The 24,318-nt window shown below is 37.1% G+C and overlaps 1 protein-coding gene across 2 annotated transcripts in view; it reads left to right on the forward strand.

The window, feature by feature from the left end:
• The first annotated feature begins 3,380 nt into the window (after positions 1-3,380).
• Positions 3,381-24,318, forward strand: part of TIMMDC1 (translocase of inner mitochondrial membrane domain containing 1) — a 28,721-nt gene continuing 7,783 nt past the window's right edge. Inside the window, exons 1-6 of one of the 2 annotated variants that reach the window (XM_045852073.1) lie at positions 3,381-3,518; positions 3,619-3,841; positions 6,245-6,410; positions 9,711-9,799; positions 10,298-10,365; positions 22,352-22,430. In XM_045852073.1, coding sequence (XP_045708029.1) covers positions 3,633-3,841; positions 6,245-6,410; positions 9,711-9,799; positions 10,298-10,365; positions 22,352-22,430 — 611 coding nt within the window. In that variant the 5' untranslated portion in view covers positions 3,381-3,518; positions 3,619-3,632. The remainder of the gene's footprint in view (positions 3,519-3,618; positions 3,842-6,244; positions 6,411-9,710; positions 9,800-10,297; positions 10,366-22,351; positions 22,431-24,318) is intronic. The other variant, XM_045852074.1, reaches the window with a different exon arrangement.

Genomic DNA, 24,318 nt, shown 5'->3' on the forward strand with positions numbered 1-24,318 from the left:
TGGCCCACCTTATACCACTGTTAGGTAAGGTTCTCCTAGTCACTAAGAACAGAAACTGCCCCTAGCTAGATTAAGCAAGAGAACTTATTAGAAGGTTATGAAGGCATGTTGAAGAACCTAAATGAGTTTCTTAGCAGTTGGAAGGGTAGACAGCAAGGCAACCCGAGGAATCTCAGCAAGAGCTGTGAATGATAGAACGCCACTGTGTGTAGTTCCAGACTCTGCCAGACTGTGTCTCTCAGCCTAATATTCCCAAGAGAAGACAAAATTAATGGGCTCCTTTGGGTCATCTCCAAAGTAGATAGTTTTCTATCCTTTATCCTTCACCCCTATATTGACAATGAACAGGAATACACAGATACATAAAAAATCATCTTCCCATACATCTAAAGTGAAGATGGCTTTCACTTAAGATAATCCTACTGCATCTAGTGGTAAGGTATGAGTGAGGCAAAGGGGTAAAATTACAGTTCTCTTAATATTCATCAAATACTTTTTGAGCATCTACTATGCACAAACAGTGGGAGATGAGGTGTTTACAACAGACTATCATGAAGGAGCTGTGTAGTTGAGATGGTAATACTAGAGGCATTCATAAGCAGGTGATTAAAATGACATGAAATTAATTATAAGGCCAGCTATTTACAAAGACACTGGATTTTGAGTTTAGAGGAAGAAGCAATTTTCATCTCGTGCAGATGGGAAACTTCATGGAGGTAAAAAATGATTTATGTTTTGAGGGATGGGTAAATGGAGTGGTTCTTGGGAGTTCTCAAAATTCATTCTATCTATGGAAACAGTCTGTAAACATGTAATATAATGAATTAATGTGACAAGGGCATTGGTGGTGACAGGGAAATTTTTGACCCCTGGAAGAAAATTCATGATGTCAGAAGACGCTATTGAGTCTATGAGCAGAACTCAGCAACGATGGCTGAGGGGAGGAGAATGGTGGTTCCAGGCATAATGTGACTGTACTGAAATCCTTCCCTGATTCCTTCATTTGGGTGGCAAAGGCACATAGTGGGAGAAGAGAGCTGCATGTTTGTGAAACAGAGTGGCCCAAGTAAACCTCATAACAGTTTTTTATTATTGCTCTGAGACCCTTCAAAAAGCAGACTACAGAATAGAGAGGGTGTTTCTTTAGTGATAAAAGAAGGGAAGACCCAGGGTCTTGGAGAAGTGGGAATGTGGGAATGTGACAGAGCCTTAGGAGATGTGATAAAACAACAGTGAGCAGTGGCCAAGGGTCTAGGATATTGAGGTACTGTCTGGGAAAGGAAAACTTAAAACTGAAGCTCCAGTTATGCAGAGGAAAAGGTAGCTATGGAGTTAGTGAAATTTGTCTGTTAATTTGACCTCCTTTGTGTCTACAAGGTAGTGAGTCCTGGAGACATTTGATTTGTGTATAAATTATTTCATTAGTATCTACCCAACACACCTGCCTCACAATTCCAAGTCCTCCCTCATCTCAGGATGATTCTTGGATCATCTTAAGCATTAGGTTTTTCCACATATAGACTAGAAAAAGTGCATAGCCATTTTCTTGTGACTTTATCCTGATACCCTCCTGAGCCTATATGCCATAAGCAGTCACCTGGAGGCAGAGCCAGGAGTCAGAAGATCTGAATTCTTTGTTCAACAGTGTATGTGCCAAACATTGTGCTAGGTCCTGGACATGAAGATGAATATACATGGTCTCTGAGCTCAAAGCTGCTCTACTAACAGTGAATAGGAAATTGTGATGCAATGTAGTAAGTAAGGGAGATGAACCTAATCCTGTCTCCCAGACACCAGAGAAATCTTTCTCATACTGTCAGTAATTCAGCTAGTCTAATCAGTTCTCTGGCCTTATCTATAAAATTCCAGCTGGTGTGAGCAACAGAGCATTCCCAAAAGTTGTCACACACATTTGTTTTTCCACAGTGGTGCCAGCTTCATTTGGGGAGACCTCCCAAAAAAACCATTAAAGTTACACACAGGTTACATGCAGAAAGGGGAAGCTTTTGTGATAGAGCAAGCAGAGCAAGCATCAGGTGCAAAGTCCTGTTCACTGGTGGGTCTGTGGATGGAGAGGCAGGCATAGATCTCAGGCCAGGTGGCTACAGTGGTGGCATCTAGTGGAGCGAAAGCCCTATTGGGTTCCAAGTGTGATTCCTAGTAAAGCCAAGCTCAAGCATCAAACGGTGGAAGCTCTGCTCTGGCTGGGTGGTTCAGTTGGTTGGAGCATCATCCCATACACCAAAAAGACTGCAGTTTTTCAATCCCTGATCAGGGTGCATATGGGAGGCAACCCATTGATGTTTCTCTCTCTCCCTTTGCTCTCTCTAAAATCAGTAAACATACTCAGGTGAGGATTTAAAAACAAGTATTGGAAGCTCTGAATTTTTATAGCCCACAACAGGTAGTGTCCCACTCATATCAGTGTCCAGGTGCAGTCCTTACCTTAGTGTTCGGACATGTGGTTTTGGTAGTTAAGGACCATTGTAAGGGTGTTCTGTCACACCCCATTACCTCAGTTATGAGCATCATGCCACTTGACATAACTGCCATGGCTGACAGTGATTCCATATTGGATTCTTGAAAAACATCCCAAGTCCGCTCTGCTCTTGCTCTATATACCAGCTTTCAAATTCCAGAATTCTATTTACTAAAGAGTGTTTAAGTTTTGAATTACATCTATAAAGGAATAAAGGAGGGGTAGGGATTAGCAAATATAAGAAAATGTTTGGTTGTTAGCAAGAATTTGAGGTACACAAACCAGCCTGAGACTTTTAAATACGTGCGTTTTAATAAAAGCTACACTTCGAAGCTTGTTAGCAGAGGCTGCACTGATGGGATATTATTGCTGGACTATTAAAGACGCGCCTGCTATAAATTCCAGAAACTGTCCTGGCATTTTGAGAAACAGTAGGAATTGGGGGGTGGAGGGGGAGGCGTAAAATCCAACTTGTAAGAAACTGCCCAAAACTGATTATTCAAAGTAGTGTTCTGGAAATCTCAGCGTATTTGGAACCAAGACCCCTCTTTAATGCCTCGGTTCTTTCTAGAAACCAAAACTTGAACGTTTGAATACGAACTGAACCGCCCAGGAGTCTCCTCGTGCCGTCATACAGTGGGTTGGGCTTGTATTTGCACAAAACTGTCCACATTCCACTTACATTGAATACTGCACTCTCTTACTCATTTCTGTGGGATTTCTGGCATTTTAAATACCCTAAACTACCTAAGCGTATGACCGCACTTACTCCAGGAACCAGACGGAGACCCAACGTGGCCCTGGAAGCCCAAAGAGGCGGGGCCAGAGGCCGAGCCAAAAAGCGCTGAGCTGGGTCAGTACCGCCTCCAACCGGAAGTGTTTTCCGTTCCGTCTTCGCCGTCGCCCCGCCCCTTGGCCTTTGCTCTGGTGAGGCGGGACTTCCTGTCTCCTCTGTCCAAGAGCCTTCAAGTGAGGCGGCGTGTAGAGTGTTTGAGTGTCAAGACCTGTGGCAGTAGATAAGTTCGTACCTAGTGCACGGGTATTCATCCACTTGTTCTTGTAGTTATTCTTGCTGTTCTCCCACGGCGTCTCCGAGAGGCCTTGGAGCCCCGAGAACCCAAGCTTGTGTCTGTCCGCAGGTTCGGAGAGGGCCATGGAGGTGCGACCTCCAGCACCACGGAGCTTCCTCTACAGGGCACTGGGTCCTTTCCCCCGGGTCTTTGCTGCAGAAGCTGTGGCTGCTAATTCTGTGGCCGCCGATTCGGAAGTCCTTGTGGAGGACCAGAAGCTTCTTTCCTACGTCTCGGAACCTCGTTATCCGGAGTCCGGATGGGACCGCCTCCGAGAGCTGTTTGTTAAAGAGTAAAAGTGCCTGGGGCCTGTGGGGAGGGACTGCGAAGGAAGTACCCTGAAACCTGGGTCACCCTGAAGCAAAGGACCACAAGGTGTTTGGGTTTATTTTTAAATGGGATCTGGGCTTCTAACATTTGTGCCCCTACCTTGCATCCTGTCATTCCCTGTGATAATTGTGTTAATGGCAGGACGCCATTTAGATGATAAGGGTGCGACTCATGAATGAGAGCTTTTAGGGTTATTTAGGGAATATAGTCTTAGTGTAATACTCTGACTTTACAGATTAGAAGAATTGGACTGAATTAATTAGTGTCAGAATTGACTGTGGAAGAAACATTTGCAGGATCCTATTCCAGTTTTCCTTTTCGGATTTCACTTGATCCCAGACTTCTATATTTAGTGACCAGCAGCCCCTCTACCCTCCAAAAAACTGGAAGTTGGAGAGATGGGCAGAGGGCTGTAAAATTCTTTTTCTTCCAAATAAGGAATATATAAAAATAGCACCTATTGTCTCATCATTTTATAAAAGATATTGGCTGGGTAACAAATGAGGATACTTAAGAATAAAAGATCATCCTTTGAATTGAATTAACTTTAATGAAAAACTGAGGCTATTTCATCCACTCTTTGAATAATTTTATCTATCCATTACTGGTGAAAAGTTTGCCCTTTTATCAAGTACTTGACCATACTATACCGTGTTATAAAATGGATAAATTAATGTTGAAGATTTATTATGTTGCTGAGGGGCATATAGTTGGGGCAAGGGAGTTGGCAGAATTATATTTATTTAGATTTCATCATCATTTTAAAAATGAGTTAGCCTTTCTCATTGGTCCTTCCAATATTTGGTTGAGATTCTTGTGAAAGATCCTATGTAGTATATAATGGGAGGGGGTTATTTTGATAAACTTTATAAACCAGAGAATGTTAGAGCTGAAAGAAATATGAAAGACAATCTAATATAACTTCCACACTCCCTTCCATCATAAATGAGAAAAGCAAGATTCATAGAGATTGTGATCTGGCTGCAGGTCACTTAGCAGTGGGTGACCGAACCACAACTCCATTGTTACTACTTGGAATCTAGGCCCTTCCAATCACTGTGCCCCGTTTGTTTTTCACTATTCACCGCTATTCATTAGCAGTTTTGGCCAACCATATAATTTCTTAGAGCCTCTATTTCCATATTGGTAAAATGTAGAGAAATATCACCTATGTCATGGAATTTTTCAGAAGCTGAAAAAGTACAAAGTATATACTGCTGCTTTTTAAATCTTAAGCTGTTTTACATTTTTTTCTTTTCTGAATTCTACCATAGGTCATTTTTTTAATGTAAATGTTATTGATCTTATTCACTATAAAGGATAAAATATAAAGTTCAAATTATAGTTTTGCCTATTGACATAGTATAAGAATGACAGTTTTCTAACAGATTTAGATTTCTCTCATAGATCCAGAAACTAAAGGTTGTGATTCTGATATCAGAAATATGGTTATTGGCAATTAGACAAACACTTGTATAGTCGCTGAAGAAGCAAGTAAGTAATGTAAACAATTAATATTTAATAGTTTACTTACCTGGTAGGATCATTATTTATAGTAGCTTAATACTTAACAAATGTAGCTATTCGTTAGAGCAATTTCTGGAGCACATCTTGAATAGGTATCTGGAGGACATCTTAGTAATTCTAGAGGTATGCTATTGAGAGTAATAAGTTGAATTAAAACATTTTTCTTTGTTATTTAGGTTGTCTGTGCTGTCTGCTGCATCATGAGTTTTCTCATTCAGTGTCCACCTGAGCATGACATAACAGTTGAAGTATTCAGAAGTATTCAAAAAGATAGGGTCTTTTTTTTTTTTACAGCTAAGATTTCATTCTTGCATACATTGTCCTAAAATTCCAGAAGTGTGTAATTTCCAAAAGTTAGCTTAAAATTCAAAAAGGAAAATCGTGATCTCTATGCCCAACTAAATTTCTTCCTATTTCCAGAGGCTATAGTAGAGTCATTAAATGAAAGTGCCTTTAAAAACAAAACAAAACAAAACAAAACAAAAAAACCTTTTTGTTGAGGTGTAATATGCATCTAGAAAAATGTGTAAGTGTACTGATCAATGGGTTTTCAGAAACCCAATACCAAGAGACTGTTACCAGCATACCTAAAGCTCTCTTTGTGTGCCTTCCCAAGAGTAACTAACCATTAAACTAATTTCTAACAGCATAGATTAGTTTGGGCTGAAATTTGAGTTACTTGTAATTGCATTATTTAATTCATCAGAAAATTTAATTGGTTCAGCCCATACTGAAGAATGTGGTTGTATTAGCATTTGGGGTAATTCTTCCATTCTGTTTTTTGGAGAGCAGTATACATATACTAATTCCAAACAACATTGTGTTTTTGGTGTTTTAGTGAACAGCAGAGAACGTCAAAAGAACTTGAGAATATTTATAGGGCAGCAGCTTCAGCAGGCATCATTGGCTGGGCATATGGGGGAATACCAGCTTTTATTCATGCTAAACAGCGCTACGTTGAACAGAGCCAAGCAGAAATTTATCATAACCGGTTTGATGCTGTGGTACGTACTGGTGTTCTAAAACTACTTTAAGGGCTCGCCGATTAGCAGTTCACTTTACACTTAATCATTCAGTTAAGTGGTAGGTTGGGAGGGTTTAGGATGTCAAGAGTAAAGAAACAGTCTATCTTTACTAACAATGGAAGTATTAATGCTAAACTATGTATACATGGCCTGTCAGACCACTTATTTTTAGAAGAGATTACTATAGCTCTGTCTTCTGGAAAATATTTCTAATCTGCTAAATTATCAAGACTCAACTGTGGCATATTTACCCTATTCACAAAGCCACTGTGGAGTACACTAGCTCACACTAAAACAATAATTAACATTTATCAGTTTAGAGCAAGGATGTCAAATTCATTTTCACCAGTGGCCATATCAGTCTCGCAGTTGCCTCCAAAGGACCGAATGTAATTTTAGGCCTGTATACATGTAACTACTTCTTAACAGTTAAGGGAGAGCTCGGCGCTGCCACTGTGTAGAAACAAGGTGCTGGGTGGGATAAAACAAGGTGGAGGACTGGATTTGACCCACAGGTCTTGTGTTTGCCATCTGTGCTTTAGAGTTTTAGAGTGCTAATTCATTTGTTAGGTTTGTGCATCAGTTCTGTTGTACTAGTGAGGAAGTTACAGCTCAGAGTTTTTGTTTTTTATTTTAAAATTATGTCAAGAGTTAAAAGTTTCAAAAGTATAAGGGATTGCTATCTACCTTTCACCCAGATTATCCAAATGTTAACATTTTACCACATTTGCTTTATCATTTTTTCTGTGTATAATGCCTACTGTTATTTTTTTGTGTGAACTACTTGAGGTTAAGTTATAGACGTGATGAATACTTCAGCATTGTTTCTTGAAAGGAGAGACATTTTCTTATATAATTATACAGATCAGGAAATTACACTGTTAGAGTGTATATTATCTACAGACTTTATGTAAATTTTGCTAGTAGTTCCACTAATATAGTCTGTTTGAAAAGCAACTAAATGAAAATATTTTCTGGTCCAGAATCTGATACTGAATCAAATACTGAATTTGCCTGTCATGTCTTTCTAGTCCCCTTTAATCCAGAAAGTTCCCTGTCTTTCTTTGACTTTCTTGACCTTGACATTTTTGAAGATTATTGGCCATTTATTTTGTAGAATTTCCCTTAATTTGGATTTGTTTGATTTTTTAAAAATGTGGTTAGTTTCTGGCTATGTGTTTTAGCAGGAATATCCTAGAATTGATATGTCCTCAGTATATTATATCAGCAGTCCATGATACCTGTTTTTCACTACACTTATGGTGTTTACTTTAGTCACTTGTTTAATATGGTCACTGCAAGGTTTTTCCACCATAAAGTTACTATTTTTCCCATGTCAGCAATTTTCAAGGTGTGCCATAGCACACTGATATGCTGCAAGAATTTTTAGAGCATGCAATACCTGACTGTGTAGTCAGGGGCACTGATCTCTTTTCCCTTAGACTGTCAAATAAAAAACACAACAACAGCCAATACAACAATTGCTGTCCGGTATGAACACATCAAAATTATACCTTTTGTTTTTTGTCAGATTGGCAAAAAAGATATTTTTTGGTGTGCCACAGAATTTTAGATTTAGTTTTTATGTGCCATGAAATGAAAAAGTTGAAAATTGCTGCTCTAATGTTACCTTATGGATACTTATTAGACTATGCAAATATCCTATTTTTCATCAAATGTCTACCTTGTAGTTTTAGCATTCAATAATGCTTCTTGTGTGAAAACAGTTATCACTGTGGTGTTTGCCAAATGGCCATTTGCCAATTCTGTTACTCCGTCTGCATTTATTGGTTAGTATTCTGCTATCAGAAAGAGCTTTTACTTTTCCTCTGTTTATTTATCTATCTATTTAATTTATTTAGTGTGGACTCATGGTTTCTTATTTTATTCTGTATGTTTATAAATCCATTATTATTATTATCATTTATTTTGATACTCAAATTGGCTTAGATATGGACATTTGGAGCCCTTCAAGCTAGGTCCTTTTGATACTTCCTCATCATTTTTTGAGCATACCTTTACTTTTTGGCATAGCAAGGTAATCCTAGCTCATCCTTTACTTTTCAAGATAGAATCGAACTCCAGTTTCTTTTGGTGGAAAATGGTATTTAAAAACCAAGATCTGATGCTAGGTATGGTCATTGCTACTGGGGTGTCAGGGCTTCTAGGCCCTAGGCAGACAGAGTTAGGAAGTGTGTGTGCATGCACATGATTTATATTCATATGCATATTCCTACATCTCTTATCTATTTGTGTATCTACCTTCTTATTAAAAGCCATGAGTTCATACTGACACCTTTCAGAGTGGTTTTCACTTGCCCAATACTATATAGTAGTTTAGAATCCAGTTAGGGATTCTCTCAGATTCTTTAAAAACCCAGAGTTTATCCCCACAGTATTATACTGGACGTCCTTTTATGGTAGTCTAGTGGCAATGGGCTGTGGAGACACACAACCTACCTTCCATTTCTGACTTTATTCCTTATTAGCTAAGTGATCTTGGTTAGAAACTTCCTCTCCATGCTATAGTTAAAACTAAAACACCTATCTCCTGGCTGGCGTAGCTCAGTGGATTGAGTGCGGGTTGCGAACCAAAGTGTCGCAGGTTTGATTCCCAGTCAGGGCACATGCCTGGGTTGCAGGCCATGGCCCCCAGCAGCCGCACATTGATGTTTTTCTCTCTCTCTCTTTCTCCTTCCCTTCCCTCTCTAAAAATAAATAAATAAAATCTTTAAAAACAAACAAAAAAACCCACTAAAACACCTGCCTGAAAGAAATGTAAAGATTAAATGGGATAGAATGTTAACACACCTTTTACCTAGAACGTGGTCAGTAAATAATGACTTTTTTTCTTCCTCTGCTCCTCTTTTACACATCTGTATTACTTTAATCCTTACCTTTTAATTTTCCATTTACTGAGTTCTTTATTTTATGTTTTTCTTTTCCTCAAGATTTCTTGGTGGGGGGAAAAGCATCATGTCTAATACTGATTTTATAGCTGGCATGGTATTTGCCATCCCAGTGATGTTTAATTGATGAATTACTTGGTTGCCACTGGCAATTCTTAGTTTCTTTTCTATCTCTTGATAGACTAGGATGCACATGGGACTTTTGCTTAAGCTTCAGTACTTAAGGAATTATATTTCTGGAGATTTTCTGTTGTTTCTATCTGTTTAGGTCTCCCTGCCTAGCCCATAGCTGACATCCCTCCACCACAGTTTTAGAATAAGGAAAGTATCAAGGTACCTTGGAACCTCACAGCCTTTTTGTTAACTTTAGCAATCGGCGCATCGTGCTGCCATGCGAGGCTTCATCCGGTATGGCTGGCGCTGGAGTTGGAGAACAACAGTGTTTGTGACTATATTCAAGTAAGTTCTCTCTGAATTGTGAGAGGGTCTTCCTATTCTTTTATCAGCACATCTTTGAGCAAGTAGGATTATGAAAACTGAACACCCACATGAAATTGATTCATAATACTTTTTTCTTAAGAACTGTTGCCTGTCTATGTAAAAGACAGGGCCAGTTGTAGTTTTTGCATTCATGAATGGAAGTCTACCAACTAGTACCAAAATAGATACAGAGTTTTTAAGTAAGAGAAATTCTGCAAAATTCTTCTTGATGTTTCTATTTTTAAGTTAATATTTATTCCAGAAATTTGATTGTTCTTTTGTTCATTCTTCAGTGGGAGAAGGTCCACCTAGGAACCCACATTAATAATGTGAAAGACATTTAGGGACTTAGGGAGGAACCAGGGATTGACATAATAGGCTCTTCTAAACTAATATGTGTCTCTTCAATGAAGTTGTGGTCAAGAAGGTAAATGAGATATATTTTAAATTTTATGTTTTCCTCTTCCTTCTTCCCAGCATAGTGAACACTGGTTTAAATGTATACCGAGATAAAAATGCCCTAAGCCATTTTGTCATTGCAGGAGGTAAGACATTTTTGTTCTTCTTTATGTTTTTCAGTCTCAAATATGATTTGGGAAATATGTAAGGATGTATAAGTCATACCTAGTAAATTCTTTGGTTGGCTTATTCAACATTCCTGCCAAAGGTATGGAGACTAGTATGCTTGCTCTTTGGTATGCATGGTGAACAAAACAGAAAAGGTCTTTGCTTTCATGGAGTGTTACAGTCTAATGTGGATGGGAAAAACAGTTTGTTATGATAGAATATACCAAATTGGCAAGGCAGTGGGATCTACTGTGGATCACAGAAGGCCTGTCTGAGAAAGTGACATTTAAGCTTTGACATTTGATGTCTGAAGAATGGGAAGAAGCAAGCCTTGCAAAGAAGAGTAGCCTAGGCAGAGGGAACAGCAAAGGGGAAGGCTCCTAGGCAAGAAAGTTTTTCAAAAATAACATGACTGGAACATAGTGAATTAGAATAAGAGTGGTTTGACATAAAATTGGTTAGGTAAAGTAAAAAGGGGCCAGGTTTTTCATGGTAAAACTTTGGATTTTATTTTAAAGCTCTCTACCTCTGATAGGTAATTAAAATGAACATTAAAAAAAGAAAGTACAGTCATCCCTCGGTATCCATGAGGGGATTGGTTCCCAGACATCACACCTCTCAAGTCTTACTGCCTCCCATGGATACCAAAAATCCACAAATGCTCGAATCCGTTATATAAAATGGCATAGTGTTTGCATATAGGTTACAACAGGGTATGACTGCACATCCCTTCCTTCACATGGATTCAGCATAGTGCTTGGGCTGTGGCAAACTCAAGTCTTGCTTTTGGGAATTTCCTGGGATTATTTTTCCAAATACTTAAAATCTGCAGTTGGTTGAATCTACAACTATGGACCACATGGATATGGAGGGCTTATCGTATTAAAGTGTTATTTTCAGAAATATAGATGAAGTTAATACACTCAAACACTAACTTATGTACATTCTCTTACATATAAAAACTCACATATACTGCATATAACTTTATTTTTTTACTTTTTATTTGGAAATAATTTCAAAGGTATAGAAAGTTGCAAAAATAAAAGTGATACAAGAAATACCATGATCAGTACCTTTTAATACAGAGATGCAGCTATTAACATTTTAGCCCATTAGCTCTATCCCTTGTGCCCTATTTTGGGTGCATTTTCTCTTTTTCTATGTATATGTATACATGCACAAACTCATGTACATAATTTGAACTTAATATTTTAATGAAAAAAATTTTAAATACGAAATTAGAAATAGACATTAATATCATTGGAGCAGCTAGGACTTGCCCTTTTTGAAGTTGTGAATATTACTACATTTACTACATGTTTGGTAAGCTCAAATGCTTACATTCAAACCAAATTCATGTCTTTCTCCACCCAACTTTCGTAGTTGGTCCTGCTGTTCTGTTCTTTGTTGCCTACCCTATTAAATTCCAAAACTGGAAAACAAGTAACGATGTGATTCTTTCCTTTATTTCCCTTTTTCCAAACTCCTAGTCCTATCCTGAAAGAATATTTATATTCTTTAAATATATATGGAGCTCTCTCATCTCCTCTTTATTCTTACTGCTATTATCAGGTTTCCCCCTTTCTATTCTTGGTTCATTCCACCTCTTCCGTTGTCTTTGTTTTGAAATAAGAATATGATTATAATACTTTCCTGCTTGACATCCTTCCATAGTTTTCCATCACGGCAATGTTGATTATTGATCTGGCCCCATGTACCCCTCTTGTTCCAGTGTTATAAATCCACCTGGATTTCCCAAACCCAGTATATTCTTGCTTTATGTGTATTGGTCCCTCTTCTTGAGACCACCTTCACACTCCCACAACTAATTTTCTTCATTTCCTACTTAATGTATCTTTCAAAGTTCACCTTGTCTGTCATCTTCAGCTTCCCGAGAGAGTCCTCCCTAGCTCCAATTTTCCTATCTTAAGGCTTGTTTAGGTGTCTTTCCCCTGTGTTCCCACAATTCTCTATTAATAGTTTTATCAAAGTACTGTATTATAGTCATTTATTTGTTTTGTTTCTCTACTAGATGACTTACTTGAATTCAGAGAAAGTATTTTCCTTTTATATAACAATTTTGTCACATATCGTGGAGTAAATCAAATATCACTTGATTAACTGTAAGTATTAGTAAAATAAGAATGGAAAAATATACCTGATATATATTTTTATTTCAAAACAGCAACCAACATTGAACTTGATATAATACTAAAGTTATATCTTTAAAGTCAGAATCAGGTCATGGATGACTTCCATCACCATTATTATTTGGCATTAATCTGGACATTTATGAAAGTATATTTCACATTGAGAATGTTTGAGTGAGGAGCTTGGCAAATCTTCTCCCCAAAAAGCAACAATAAAGCTGTACAAAATTAATAAAAACAAACATTTAAAGATGTTGGAAATTGAGGGCACACAACAAATTGAGAAGCAATTCAAGAATTTCTAAAAATAGTGGGAGTCAGTAGTGTTTCAGCCTAGGTTTTCTCCCACCTTCTAATCTTCAATCCCATGATGAAGTTCTGCAAGAGGAAGGCAGGCGAGAGGACCAAAAGTTCTGCTGCTTGAGGTAGCAGACATTATTTGAAACAGAGCACAGAAAATTCCATGACTTCAAGTGTTGCCAAAAACAATTGGAAACATGGAAGAACAATATCACACAGCTAATTTGAAGTTTTGATGCTCTTTGGGGCAATAGACTAGCAGATGAGGCAGAATTTTAACAGAGACAAGACAGCTAAACAGAGTTATGATAAGATTCTACTGCCCTGGCTGGTGTAGCTCAGTGGATGGAACACAGACCTGTGAACCAAAGGGTCACTGGTTCGATTCCCAGTCAGGGCACATGTTGGGTTGGGGGCCAGGTCCCCAGTAGGGGACGCGGGAGAAGCAATCACACATTGATGTTTCTCTCTTCTCTTTCTTCCTCCCTTCCCATTGCTCTAAGAATAAATAAATAAAATCTTAAAAAAAAAAAAAAAAAAGATTCTACTAATCCCCAGAACCCTGAAGAGTTCTACACATGTGTAAGAACTCTGAATACTCAGAGACACTGAATACTCAGGAGACACTGGTGGAGCAGGCTACTTATTTTTGGTTAATTGTGAGGCCTTGTGAACACAGAAAATAAAAGCCAGAAAAGACTTATAAATTGTCTAACTTCGAACACATTCTTCAGGCCACAGACAGATCTACTAACAAAAGATGGAAGCCTTACTGGCTTCAGATGTTTATGCATAACTTCTGACAAATCATTGGATGACTGCTAAGCTGGTATGATTCCTAGGAAGCCAGACATAAAAATAAAACCTGAGCGGACATATCAGGTCCGCTAATATTTACTAATATTTACAGTTAATCAAGTGGCTGTACTCTGTAGAAAAAAAAGACTCCATAGAATTGGTCCATGCAAGTCATTCTGTAAATAAAGAACCACAGCTACGCCCATGAGTAGGGAGATATTCCAAACCCAGAGGTGCTATAATTTATTACCTAAAATGTCCAGTTGTCAACAAAAACAAAGTCACAAGACATGCAGAAATAGGATTAAAAAAGGAATCATTGGGGATATGTCTGACAGGAACTATCTATTTGACATAGACAAAAGAATTCAAGCCAATTTTAAAGAATTAAAATACGATGTCAATGATTCATCAAACAGACTCAATAAAGATAGAAATTATTACAGAGTAAAAAGTCTGGGGTTGATAAATACAATAATGGAAATTAAAATTTCGCTGGAGAGGAAGAGTTCGGCAGATTTGAGATAATATAAGAGAATCAGTGAACTTGAAAGTAGATCAATATGGATTGCCTTTTCTAAAGGCCAGCATTTAAAAAGATGAAGAGAAAATAACAGCCTAAGAAATCTATATGAAAACATAAAAAATACCAACATATATGTGATGGAAATACCAGATGGAAAAAAAAGAGGCAGAAACAGTATTAAGAAATTATGACCACAGACTTCCCAAATTTGATAAAAACATTGATCTATATATCCAAGAAGCTCAGCCAACTCCAAGACAAATAATCATGAAGATATTCACATTTAGACACACAATAGTTAAACTGTTGGATGGCAAAGGGAAAAATCTTGAAAATAGGAAGAAAAAAAACCCAACTCATACAAGGAACACCCAATAAGAATAACAGCTGACTCCACATGAGAATGGTGAAGCCAGAGGCAGTAGAATGACAAAGTGCTGAAAAGAATGAGATGTCTGTATCTTGCAGATGTCTGTAAGAATTCTACATCTAGCAAACAATCCTACAAAACTGAAGGCAAAAATGAAGACATCATCAGATAAACAAAGAATTTGTTGATAGCAGACCTCTCTTACATAAATACTAAAGGAAGTTATTCAGGGTGAAAAGAAAGGATACCAGATAATAACTGGGATCTACATGAAGAATTAAAAGCACTGATAAATTATTTAAGTAGTTATTAAAGGCAGCATGAACATTACCTTCTTTAATTTAAAATCAGATACATGAAATAATAAAATTAAGTATTGGTCATATAACATTTAAAGATATATGACATTAAAAATAAAGATACACGGCATTAATAGAACAAAAGAGAAAAGAAGGGAGATTTATCGGAACATGGAAATAGTACCTTCACTGAACAGGAAAGAATGAAAAATATTATAAATAGTAATTATATAGGTTATAAAAGACTTTGTAAATATATTGTTCTCTTTTTCCCCTTAGCTGAAAAAATACATATATGGTTGTTTAAAATGATGATAATAACATTGTCTTGTTTTTAAAGATATATATATAAATATTTTTTAACAAGGGTTTTTTAAAAAAGATTTTTATTTTTAGAGAGAGAAGAAGGAAGGGAGAAAGAGAGGGAGAGGAACATCGATGTGTGAGAGCTACATCGATCAGTTGCCTCCCACATGCCCCCAATTGGGGAACTGGCCCACAATCCAGGCATGTGTGCTGACTGGGAATTAAACCAGCAACCCTTGGATTCACAAGCCGGCACTCAGTCCACTGAGCCACACCAGCCAGGGCTGTGTGTGTGTGTGTATACCACAAAGATGGGAGAGAAATGGAGCTGTATTGGAACAGTTTTACTGGAATTAAATTATTTCTGATCTGAAGTAATTGTGATAAATTGAGATGCATAAGAAAGTAACTTAAAAATAGTAAAAAGGTCAAAAATGAATTAAATAAGATATATTGAAAACAAATAGCAAATGGCAGACCTAAATCCAATCATATCAATAATAGCACTAAATATAAATGGATTACATACTTTCATCAATAACCAGAGATTGTCCAACTGTATTTTTAAAAATCCAACTAATATGCATTCTGCAAGAGACATAATTTAGGCTCAAAGAAATAAGTTGAAAGTAGAAAGATGGAAAAAGATATACTATGGAAAAGAGCTGAAGTGACTATACTATTATCAAACAAAATATACTTTAAGACAATACTAACAGTGGAAGGGTATTTTATAATGTCAAAAGGGCCAGTCCATCAAGAAGATAAAACTTTCTAAACATGTATACATTTAACAACAGAGCTCCAAAATACATGAAATCCTTTGAATTGAAAGGACAAACAGACACCTCAATAGCAGGAGTTGAAGACTTTAGTACCCCACATTTAATAATGGACAGAACAAATAGACGGAAAACCAACAAAGATCTAGAGGATTTGAACAACACTGTCAGCCTGTGTGACCTAACATCTCTAGAACAGTCCACCCAACAGCAGAAAAGACATTCTTTTCAAGTGCACACGGGACAGTCTCCAGGTTAAACAATATATAAGATCACAAAACAAGTCTCAATAAATTTTAAAGGATTGAAATCATACAAAGTATGTTCTCTGATGTCAATGGAATTCAACAACAAAATTTTGGGAAATCCACAAATATTTGGCAGTTAAACCACATATTGATAAATAACCCATAAACCAAAGAGGAGTCACAAGGTAAATTAGAGATATTTTGAGTTGAGTGAAAATGAAAACACATTATATAAAAATTTTATGAGATGTAGCCAAATTAGTACTGAGGGAAATTTATAGCTATATATGGCTATATTTTAAAAGAAAAATACCTCAAATGAATAATCTATCATTTACCTTTAAAAACTAAGATACAAAAAGCAAAATAAACCTAAAGTAAGGAGAGTGACATAATGGAAATAGAGCAAAATTCAATGAAGTTGAAAGAAAAACAATAGAGAAAATTAATTAAATTGAATGTTGGTTCTTTGAAAAAAATCAGCAAAATAACCAGACAATTCTTTAGCGAGACCAACCAAGAGGAAAAGACACAAATTACCAAATTTACTCAAGAAGGAATACAAAAATCTGAACAGCTGTATAACAGATTAATACATAATTAATTTAAAAATCTTTTCACAAAGAAAATCCCAAAACCAAATGGCTTCCCTAGCTATTTGAAAAGTTTCTTTAACAAACGCCTCCAGAAAATAGAGGAAGAGGGAACACTTCCTAATTCATTCCCTCTATTCTATTAGACTATTATTACACTGATACAAAAGCCAGATGAAGATATCAAAGGAAACCATAGATGACTGTCTCTCAAGAATATATACACAAAAATCCTTTAAAAATATTAGTGAACAAAATCTAACAAACAAGGATTATATACCATGACCAAGTAGAATTTATCTAAGGAATTCAGAAAGAAAAAGCATTTGACAAAAATTGAATATTCATGATAAAAACTCTCAATTAGGAATAAAAGGGGACTTATTTAAACTGATAAAGATTATCAATGATAAATCAACAGCTAATATAATATGTAATAGTGAAAGGCTGATTTTCCTCTAAGACTGAGACCAAGGCTAAGATTTATACTCTTGTATTGAAATGTATGCTTGAAATGAATACTCTTGCATTTGGTATTATAATTATACTGGAGAGTTTAGCCAGTGCGTTCAGGCAACAAGAGATAAAAAGCATCTGGACTGAAAAAGAAATAATCTCTTCACTGAAAACATGGTTCTGTGTAATAAGGACTCTGATTTTTTTTAAGATTATTTACTTTTAGAGTGAGGGGAAGGGAGAAGAGAGACAGAGAAAAACATCAATGTGAGATAGAAACATTGATTGTTTGCCTCTTGCATGCACATCGACTGGGAACTGAATCTGCAATCCAGGCACTTGCCCTGACTGGGAATCGAACCAGTGAACTTTCACTTTGCAAGATGACGTCCAACCAACTGAGTCACACTGGTCAGGGCTGAGTCGCTATTTTTAAAATCATTTAAAAATTTTTTCAATTATAGTTGAGATACATTATTAATATGTTTCAGGTGTACACTTAAGTGATTAGACATATGATCACTTACTAAGTGATCATCCTGGTAGGTCTTGCACCCATCTGACGACATACATAGTTACTAGAATATTATTGATTATATTCCCTATGCTCTACTTTACATCCCCATGACTGTCCTGTAACAACAATTTGTACTTCTTAATCCCTTCACCTTTTTTACCCACCTCCCCCAATCCCTATCCCACCTGGCAATGATCAAAATGTTCTCCATATCTGTGAGTCTATTTCTTTTCTGCTTGTTTGTTTATTTTTGTTTTAATAGATTCAATTGTTGATATGTATTATGATCATATTGTTCATATTTTTTTTTCTTCTTTAAAGAAGGCCGTTTAACATTTTACATAATACTGGTTTGGTGATGATGAACTCCTTTAGCTTTTTCTTCTCTGGGAAGCTCTTTATCTGTCCTTTGATTCTAAATAATATCTTTGCTGGGTAGTGGAATTTTGTTTTGCTTTAAATCTTGCGAATCCCTCCTGGCCTGCAAAGTTTCTGTTAAGAAATCAACTGACAGTCTTATGAAAGCTCCCTTGCAGGTAACTACTTTTCTCTTGCTGCTTTTAAGATTCTTTGTCTTTAACCTTTTGCATTTTAATTATGATGTGTCTTGGTGTGGGACCCTTGGGTTCATCTTGTTTGTGACTGGCGCTCTCTGCTTCCTGTACTTGTATGTCTATTTCCTTCCCTAAGTTAGGGAAGTTTTCTGTCATTTTTTCAAATAGGTTTTCAATTTCTTGTATTCTCTCTTCTTCTGGCACCCCCATGTTGTGAATGTTGATATGCTTGACGTTGTCCCACAGACTGCTTACACTATCCTCATAATTTTGGTTTCTTTTTCTGTTCTGATTGGGTGTTTTTTGCTTCCTTATTTTCCAAATCTCTGATTTGATCCTTGTCTTCATCTACTCCAGTGTTGATTCCCTGCAATGTATTTTCATTTCGGTTAATGTGTTACTCCTTTCTGACTGGTTCATTATGTTTTCTATCTCTGTTTTTGTTTTCTGTCTCTTTGTAGATGTTCTCACTAAGTTCATCTACTCTTCCCCTAAGTTCACTGAGCATCCTTATAATCTGTTTTGAACTCTGCATCTAGTAGATTGCTTGTGTCCATTTTATTTACTTCTTTTTTGGCATTTTGGTCTGTTCTTTCATTTGGGCCATGTTTCTTTGTCTCCTCATTTTGGCAGTCTCCCAGTGTTTGTTTCTGTGTATTAGGTAGAGTTGCTGTGTCTCCTGGTATTGGTAGCGTGGCCTAATATAGTAGGTGTTATGTAGAGTGCAGTGTACAGACTCTCTGATCACCCTGGCTGGGCACTAGAGGTGCACCCTCCATGTGGGCTGTATACACCTTCCTCTTGTAATTGAGCTTTGATTGCTGTTGGCAAGTCAGTGGGAGGGATTTACCCCCAGACTGATCATCTATAAGGACTGGCTATGGCCACTGACCTCTGATCACCATGGAGAATCAGCAGTGCAGGAGCCCACCCCACAGAGCAGGATTTACTATATCTTGCCATGTATAATGCACATTTCTTGCCCAAATTTTTGAGGGAGAAATAAGGATGTGCATTATACATGGGTAGTACCTTGTATCTATCTGTTCTTGTGTTTTGTAATTATTTGTGACATAAAATTTCTTGTACCATAATATGTTCAAAAATAAATGCTAAAATTCCTTTATAATACAAAAAACAAGTATCTAAATATAAGTGAATAAAAAATTGAATAAAAAAATTAAAACAAGATTTTTTCCAAGAAAGTTTGTGCCCAAAATGTGATGTACATTATATAAGGCAGAATACAGTACTACAGCAGGGCTCTTGTACTTGCTGAGTTCGCCTATTGCGTGTGCTACGTGTGGAGGTGGTTGGATGCTGGTGCCTTGATGTGGTCTCAAGCTTTATGGTAGGTGTGCTGGCACTGGGCTCTCCTGGTAAGTGCAGGCCAAGGTTAGTTGCCACCAGTGTTCTGCCCAGGGCCACCTGGCATTAGCTGCAAAGGGATCTGAAGATGGCTGCTACTTGTGCTAGACTTAGAGGTGCCCACCCAGGTGAGGTCAAGCTGTGAACCAAGGCTGGCTGCTGCTAGTGCAAGGCCTGGGGCCATTTAGCGAGAGGTACGGGGTTCATTTCCTAATACTGCATGTTTGAGAGATTTTAGGGAAATCTGAAATCAAGAGTCAAGACAGACCATTCGTATGGAAAAGCCACTGGAAACAGCTTGGGCAGGGGTGTGGGCCTCAGGGACTTATCAAGGTAGGGCAAAGAGTGTGAGCCAGATTGGTAAGAGTCTCAGGTATGGTGCCTGCCAGTTTATGGGGGGGAGGTCTCAGAAAAGGAACAATGGCCTCTGCCAGTACTTCTGTCTGAGAGAAAGCTGCCCCACACCCTGAGTTCTTGTCCTGTTGCTGGACAATTTAGTTCTTCCCGTATGTCTGTGGTGCCTTCAAGCTGCTGCCCTAGTGCTGGAACTCAAAGGAAGTGAGTTCAAGTAAGTTTGTATGTGGGCCCTTTAAGAGAAACTTCCTGGGGCTCCAGAAACCCTCCAAATCCTTCAGCCTCAATTCCCACTGGTTTTTACAGCCAGAAGTTAGGGAAACTTTTTCCAGGGAACCTGGACCCCTTGCTCCAAAGGGAGGACCTCTGCAGCTGAGCTATCCCTCCCAATTTTTATCTGCCACATGTGGGTGTGGGACTAGCCCATTTTGCATCTCTAGCTTCCCTACAAATCTTGATGTGGCTTCTTTAATTCCCTAGTTGTAGGACTTCCATTCAGCCAGATTTCAGGTGATTCTGAATGAATGCTGTCCTGTATTTTAGTTGTAATTTTGATATTTGGCTGCTGACAGCTTCTAGGCTCTTGACTTTATTTTTTAGAGCAGTTTTGGATTTACCGCAAAATTGGGCAGGAAATACAAAGATTTCTGTATTTTTCGGACCACACAAGACACACCTAGGTTTTAGAGGAGGAAAATAGGGAAAAAAATTTGAAGCAAAAATTGTAGTAAAACATTTAAAAATATAAATAACATAATATTTCACCAGTGTAAATGTAAAGCTACATTCAGACATAAGATGCACCCCCTTTTCCTCCCAAATTTGGGGGAAGTGTGTTTTATAGTCCAAAAATTACTTCCTTATAGTCCATACATTACTTCCTTCCTTTATACATACACATAGTTTCTTCCATTGTCAACATTCCTTACCAGAGTGGTATAGTTGTTACAATTGAAGAACCTATTTTGACATATCATTATCACCCTAAGTCCATAGTTTACCTTAGGATTCACTCCTGGTGTTATATGGTATATGGGTTTGGACAAATGTATGATATATCCATAATTATGGTACCATAAAGAGGGTGTTTACTATGCTAAAAATCTGTGCTCCAGGTATTCATCCCTCTACCCCAACCTGCCCCTACAACCACTGATCTTTTTACTAAGTCCATAGTTTTGTTAAGAATGTTGTACGGCTCAAGTCATACATTATGTAGCTTTTTCAGATTGGCTTCTTTCATTTAATATGCATTTAAGGTTTCTGCATGTTTTTTTATGAGTTCATAGCTTATTTCTTTTTATAATATTCCATTGTCTGGAGGTACCAGGCCCATTTATCCTATCACCTAATTAAGGACATCTTTGTTGATTTCAAGTTTTGACAATTACGAACAAAGTTGCTATAAATGTGTGTTCAGGTTTTTGTGTGGACATAAATTTTGAACTCTTGGGTAAATACTAAGGAATATGATTGCTGGATCATATGGTAAAAGTATGTTTATTTTTATAAGAAACTACCAAACGGTCTTCCAATGTGACTACCATTTTGCATTTCCACCAGAAATGAATGCGTTTCTGTCATTCCACACCCTTACCAGCATTTGGTGTTAGTGTTCCAGATTTTGGCTACTGTAATAGGTTTTTTAAAAAATATCTTGTTTGTAAAAGAAGACTAGCAAAAAAGATGAAATTGTGTACTCTCTTTGGGTAATGGAATTAAAGGTGATATTTGTTCTTGTTAAACATAAACTTTAAATGTTTTTAAAAAATGTTACCATTTGAGGTGACATTAGTTGTGTTGTGCTTAGTAAAAGAGGAAAATGAATGACCATTATGCATATACAATCCCAGCGGGAAGGAATCTCTGAGTACCCGCCACCATGTAAGGCACATCTGCTCTCAGGCCTACCTGAGAGGTGTGGTGTAGCAGTACAGAAAGGATTGAAGGCATAAACTGCAGATGTTTTTGTTGTTTATTTGGGGAAAGCTTTCCTTGAAGAAGAAAAAAATGAAAGAGGTAGAAGTGAAGAAATTACAGATTTTTAAGGGGAGGTGGGTAAAAATGAAGTAGAATAAGAAGAGGTTCAATCCATAGAACAGATTAATAAATTAGTTTTGTAAAAGGAACATTTCTTCTTTGAACCAGCAGAATAGAAGAGAAGCTTAGCTGTATTGGCATTTTAGACCCAGGAAATCTTGGTTGTGATAGTATATTAAGGTTGGATTCAAAAAGCTTTCTTAGGTATTTATGCCCTTTTTATAGAAGAAAAACTTAAAAGTGGAATTCTAGTGCTTAAAGGTGACTTAATATTGCTGTTTTTCTGTGTTTGTTTTTAAATAGCTGTCACAGGAAGTCTTTTTAGAATAAATTTAGGCCTGCATGGCCTGGTAGCTGGTGGCATAATTGGAGCCTTGCTAGGGTAAGTGTTAACATGGTTTGATTCTAAATTAACACAACTTTCATTAATGCTCTGCTTGTTTAATATCTCATTCATTTCTAAAGAACAAATTTAATACTTAGGGCTTATAAAAGATTACTAGTCACATACTGGTAGTAGCTTTGACTGTCCAATTCTAATTCTACTTTAATTGTTCATTTACTTCCAGTTTTCACTGGGTTAAAAACTCTTTAAATATTACTAATACTTGAAACTATTTGTAGTTTGACCAAAGGTACTTATAAGGAGCAAGAGAAAAGAATAAGGTTAAATAAGCACATTTCTATCTTTAAAAAGTTTCAGTTTTGTTTGTTTAGTTTAATAAATTAAAAAACAATTTCTTCTCTAACTTTTACTTTGAAAAATTCTGAACCTACAGAAAAATACATTGAATGAATACATAGAACACCCATTACACTTCAGTTAGAATCACCAGTTGTTAACATTTTGCCATATATATTTTCTATGTCTGTATATGTGTAGGATATGTGTGTTTCTTTTTTTTTTTTTTTTTGGTTAAACCATTTGAGACTTCATAACTCTGTACCCTGAATTACATGAGTATGCATCTCCCAGGATAAGATCGTTGTCCATTGATATCACAGTACAGTTATCACAATTAATAATTTAGCATTGATTCAATAAAACAATCTTAGGTAGGGTCTGTATTAAAAATTATTTAATTATTACAATAATGTGTGTATAAAAAATGTTTAGAGCCCAGGACCCCACTGTATATTTTATTTAGTAATTGTCTCTCTTTAGATTCCTTTCATCTAGAACAGTTCCCTTTATTATATCATAGTTCTATAGGTCAGAAGTCTGGTTGCCTTGAATGGGTTTTCTGCTCAAGCTTTCACAAGGCCAAAAATCAGTGTTGGCCAGACAGGCTCTTATCGGAAGCTCTGGGGAACAATCTGTTTCTAAACCACTCAGGTTGTTGACAAAATCCTTGTCCCTGTTTCCTGGCTGGATGTCAGCCAGGCATCTCTCTGTTTCTAGGGGCATTCACATCCACCTCACAATATCCCGCCATGTTCCAGCAAGCAGCCAGCGTGTTGAATCCTTTTCATACATCAAATCTCTCTGACTTCCACTCTAATACTAGCCAGAGAAAACTCTCTGCTTTGAAAGGGTTCAGGCAAATCTCCTTTTTGATTGACTCGAATTCAGTTGATTAGTAACCTTAATTACATGTGTAAAATCAATTTGTCATGCATCATAGTATAATCATGGGTGTGATATCTCATCATACTCAGAGTGGAGATATGATGGCAGGAAAATTTGGGGGCACATTTTTGAATCCTGCACACAAATTTCTCTGCTGCAGTTGTATCTTTTCCCCAATATGATTAACTAGTAATCTGTGGGGTAAAAGTCTGTGAGTAGACTGCTTTCCATCTATCTTCTGTGATTTTTTAATGATCCATTGATGATACATGATATAATCAGTTATTACAAAGACAAAACATTGACTCACTATTCTATCATTTCTTCTGTTCTCATTGGCATTCATCTGAGTTCTCCCTTTCCCTCCATCTACCCACTCCCTTTTCCCATCCTCTTTTCAGAAGGTAACAATGTAGATTTATGGATCCTTTTATTTTTTTTTTTTAAGTTTTGAGTTCAGCCTTATTTTTTAAATTTTATTTTTTATTCTTCAACTACAGTTGTCCTAGTTTTTACCCCATTGCTCTCCCCTGCCCTGCTCATGTCCACCTCCTCCCCACCCTAGCTCGCTCAGTCAATCCCCACCCTGTTGTCCATTACCATGGGTCCTTTACACATGTTCCTTGACTGGACAATTCCCCTTCTTTCCCCATTCCCTCCCTTGTCACTGTCATTTTGTTCATTTCTATGTCTCTGTTTC

The sequence above is a fragment of the Phyllostomus hastatus genome, unplaced genomic scaffold (genome assembly GCF_019186645.2).
Source record: "Phyllostomus hastatus isolate PE091 unplaced genomic scaffold, TTU_PhHast_1.1 phas_contig_86, whole genome shotgun sequence".
NCBI lineage: Eukaryota > Metazoa > Chordata > Mammalia > Chiroptera > Phyllostomidae > Phyllostomus > Phyllostomus hastatus.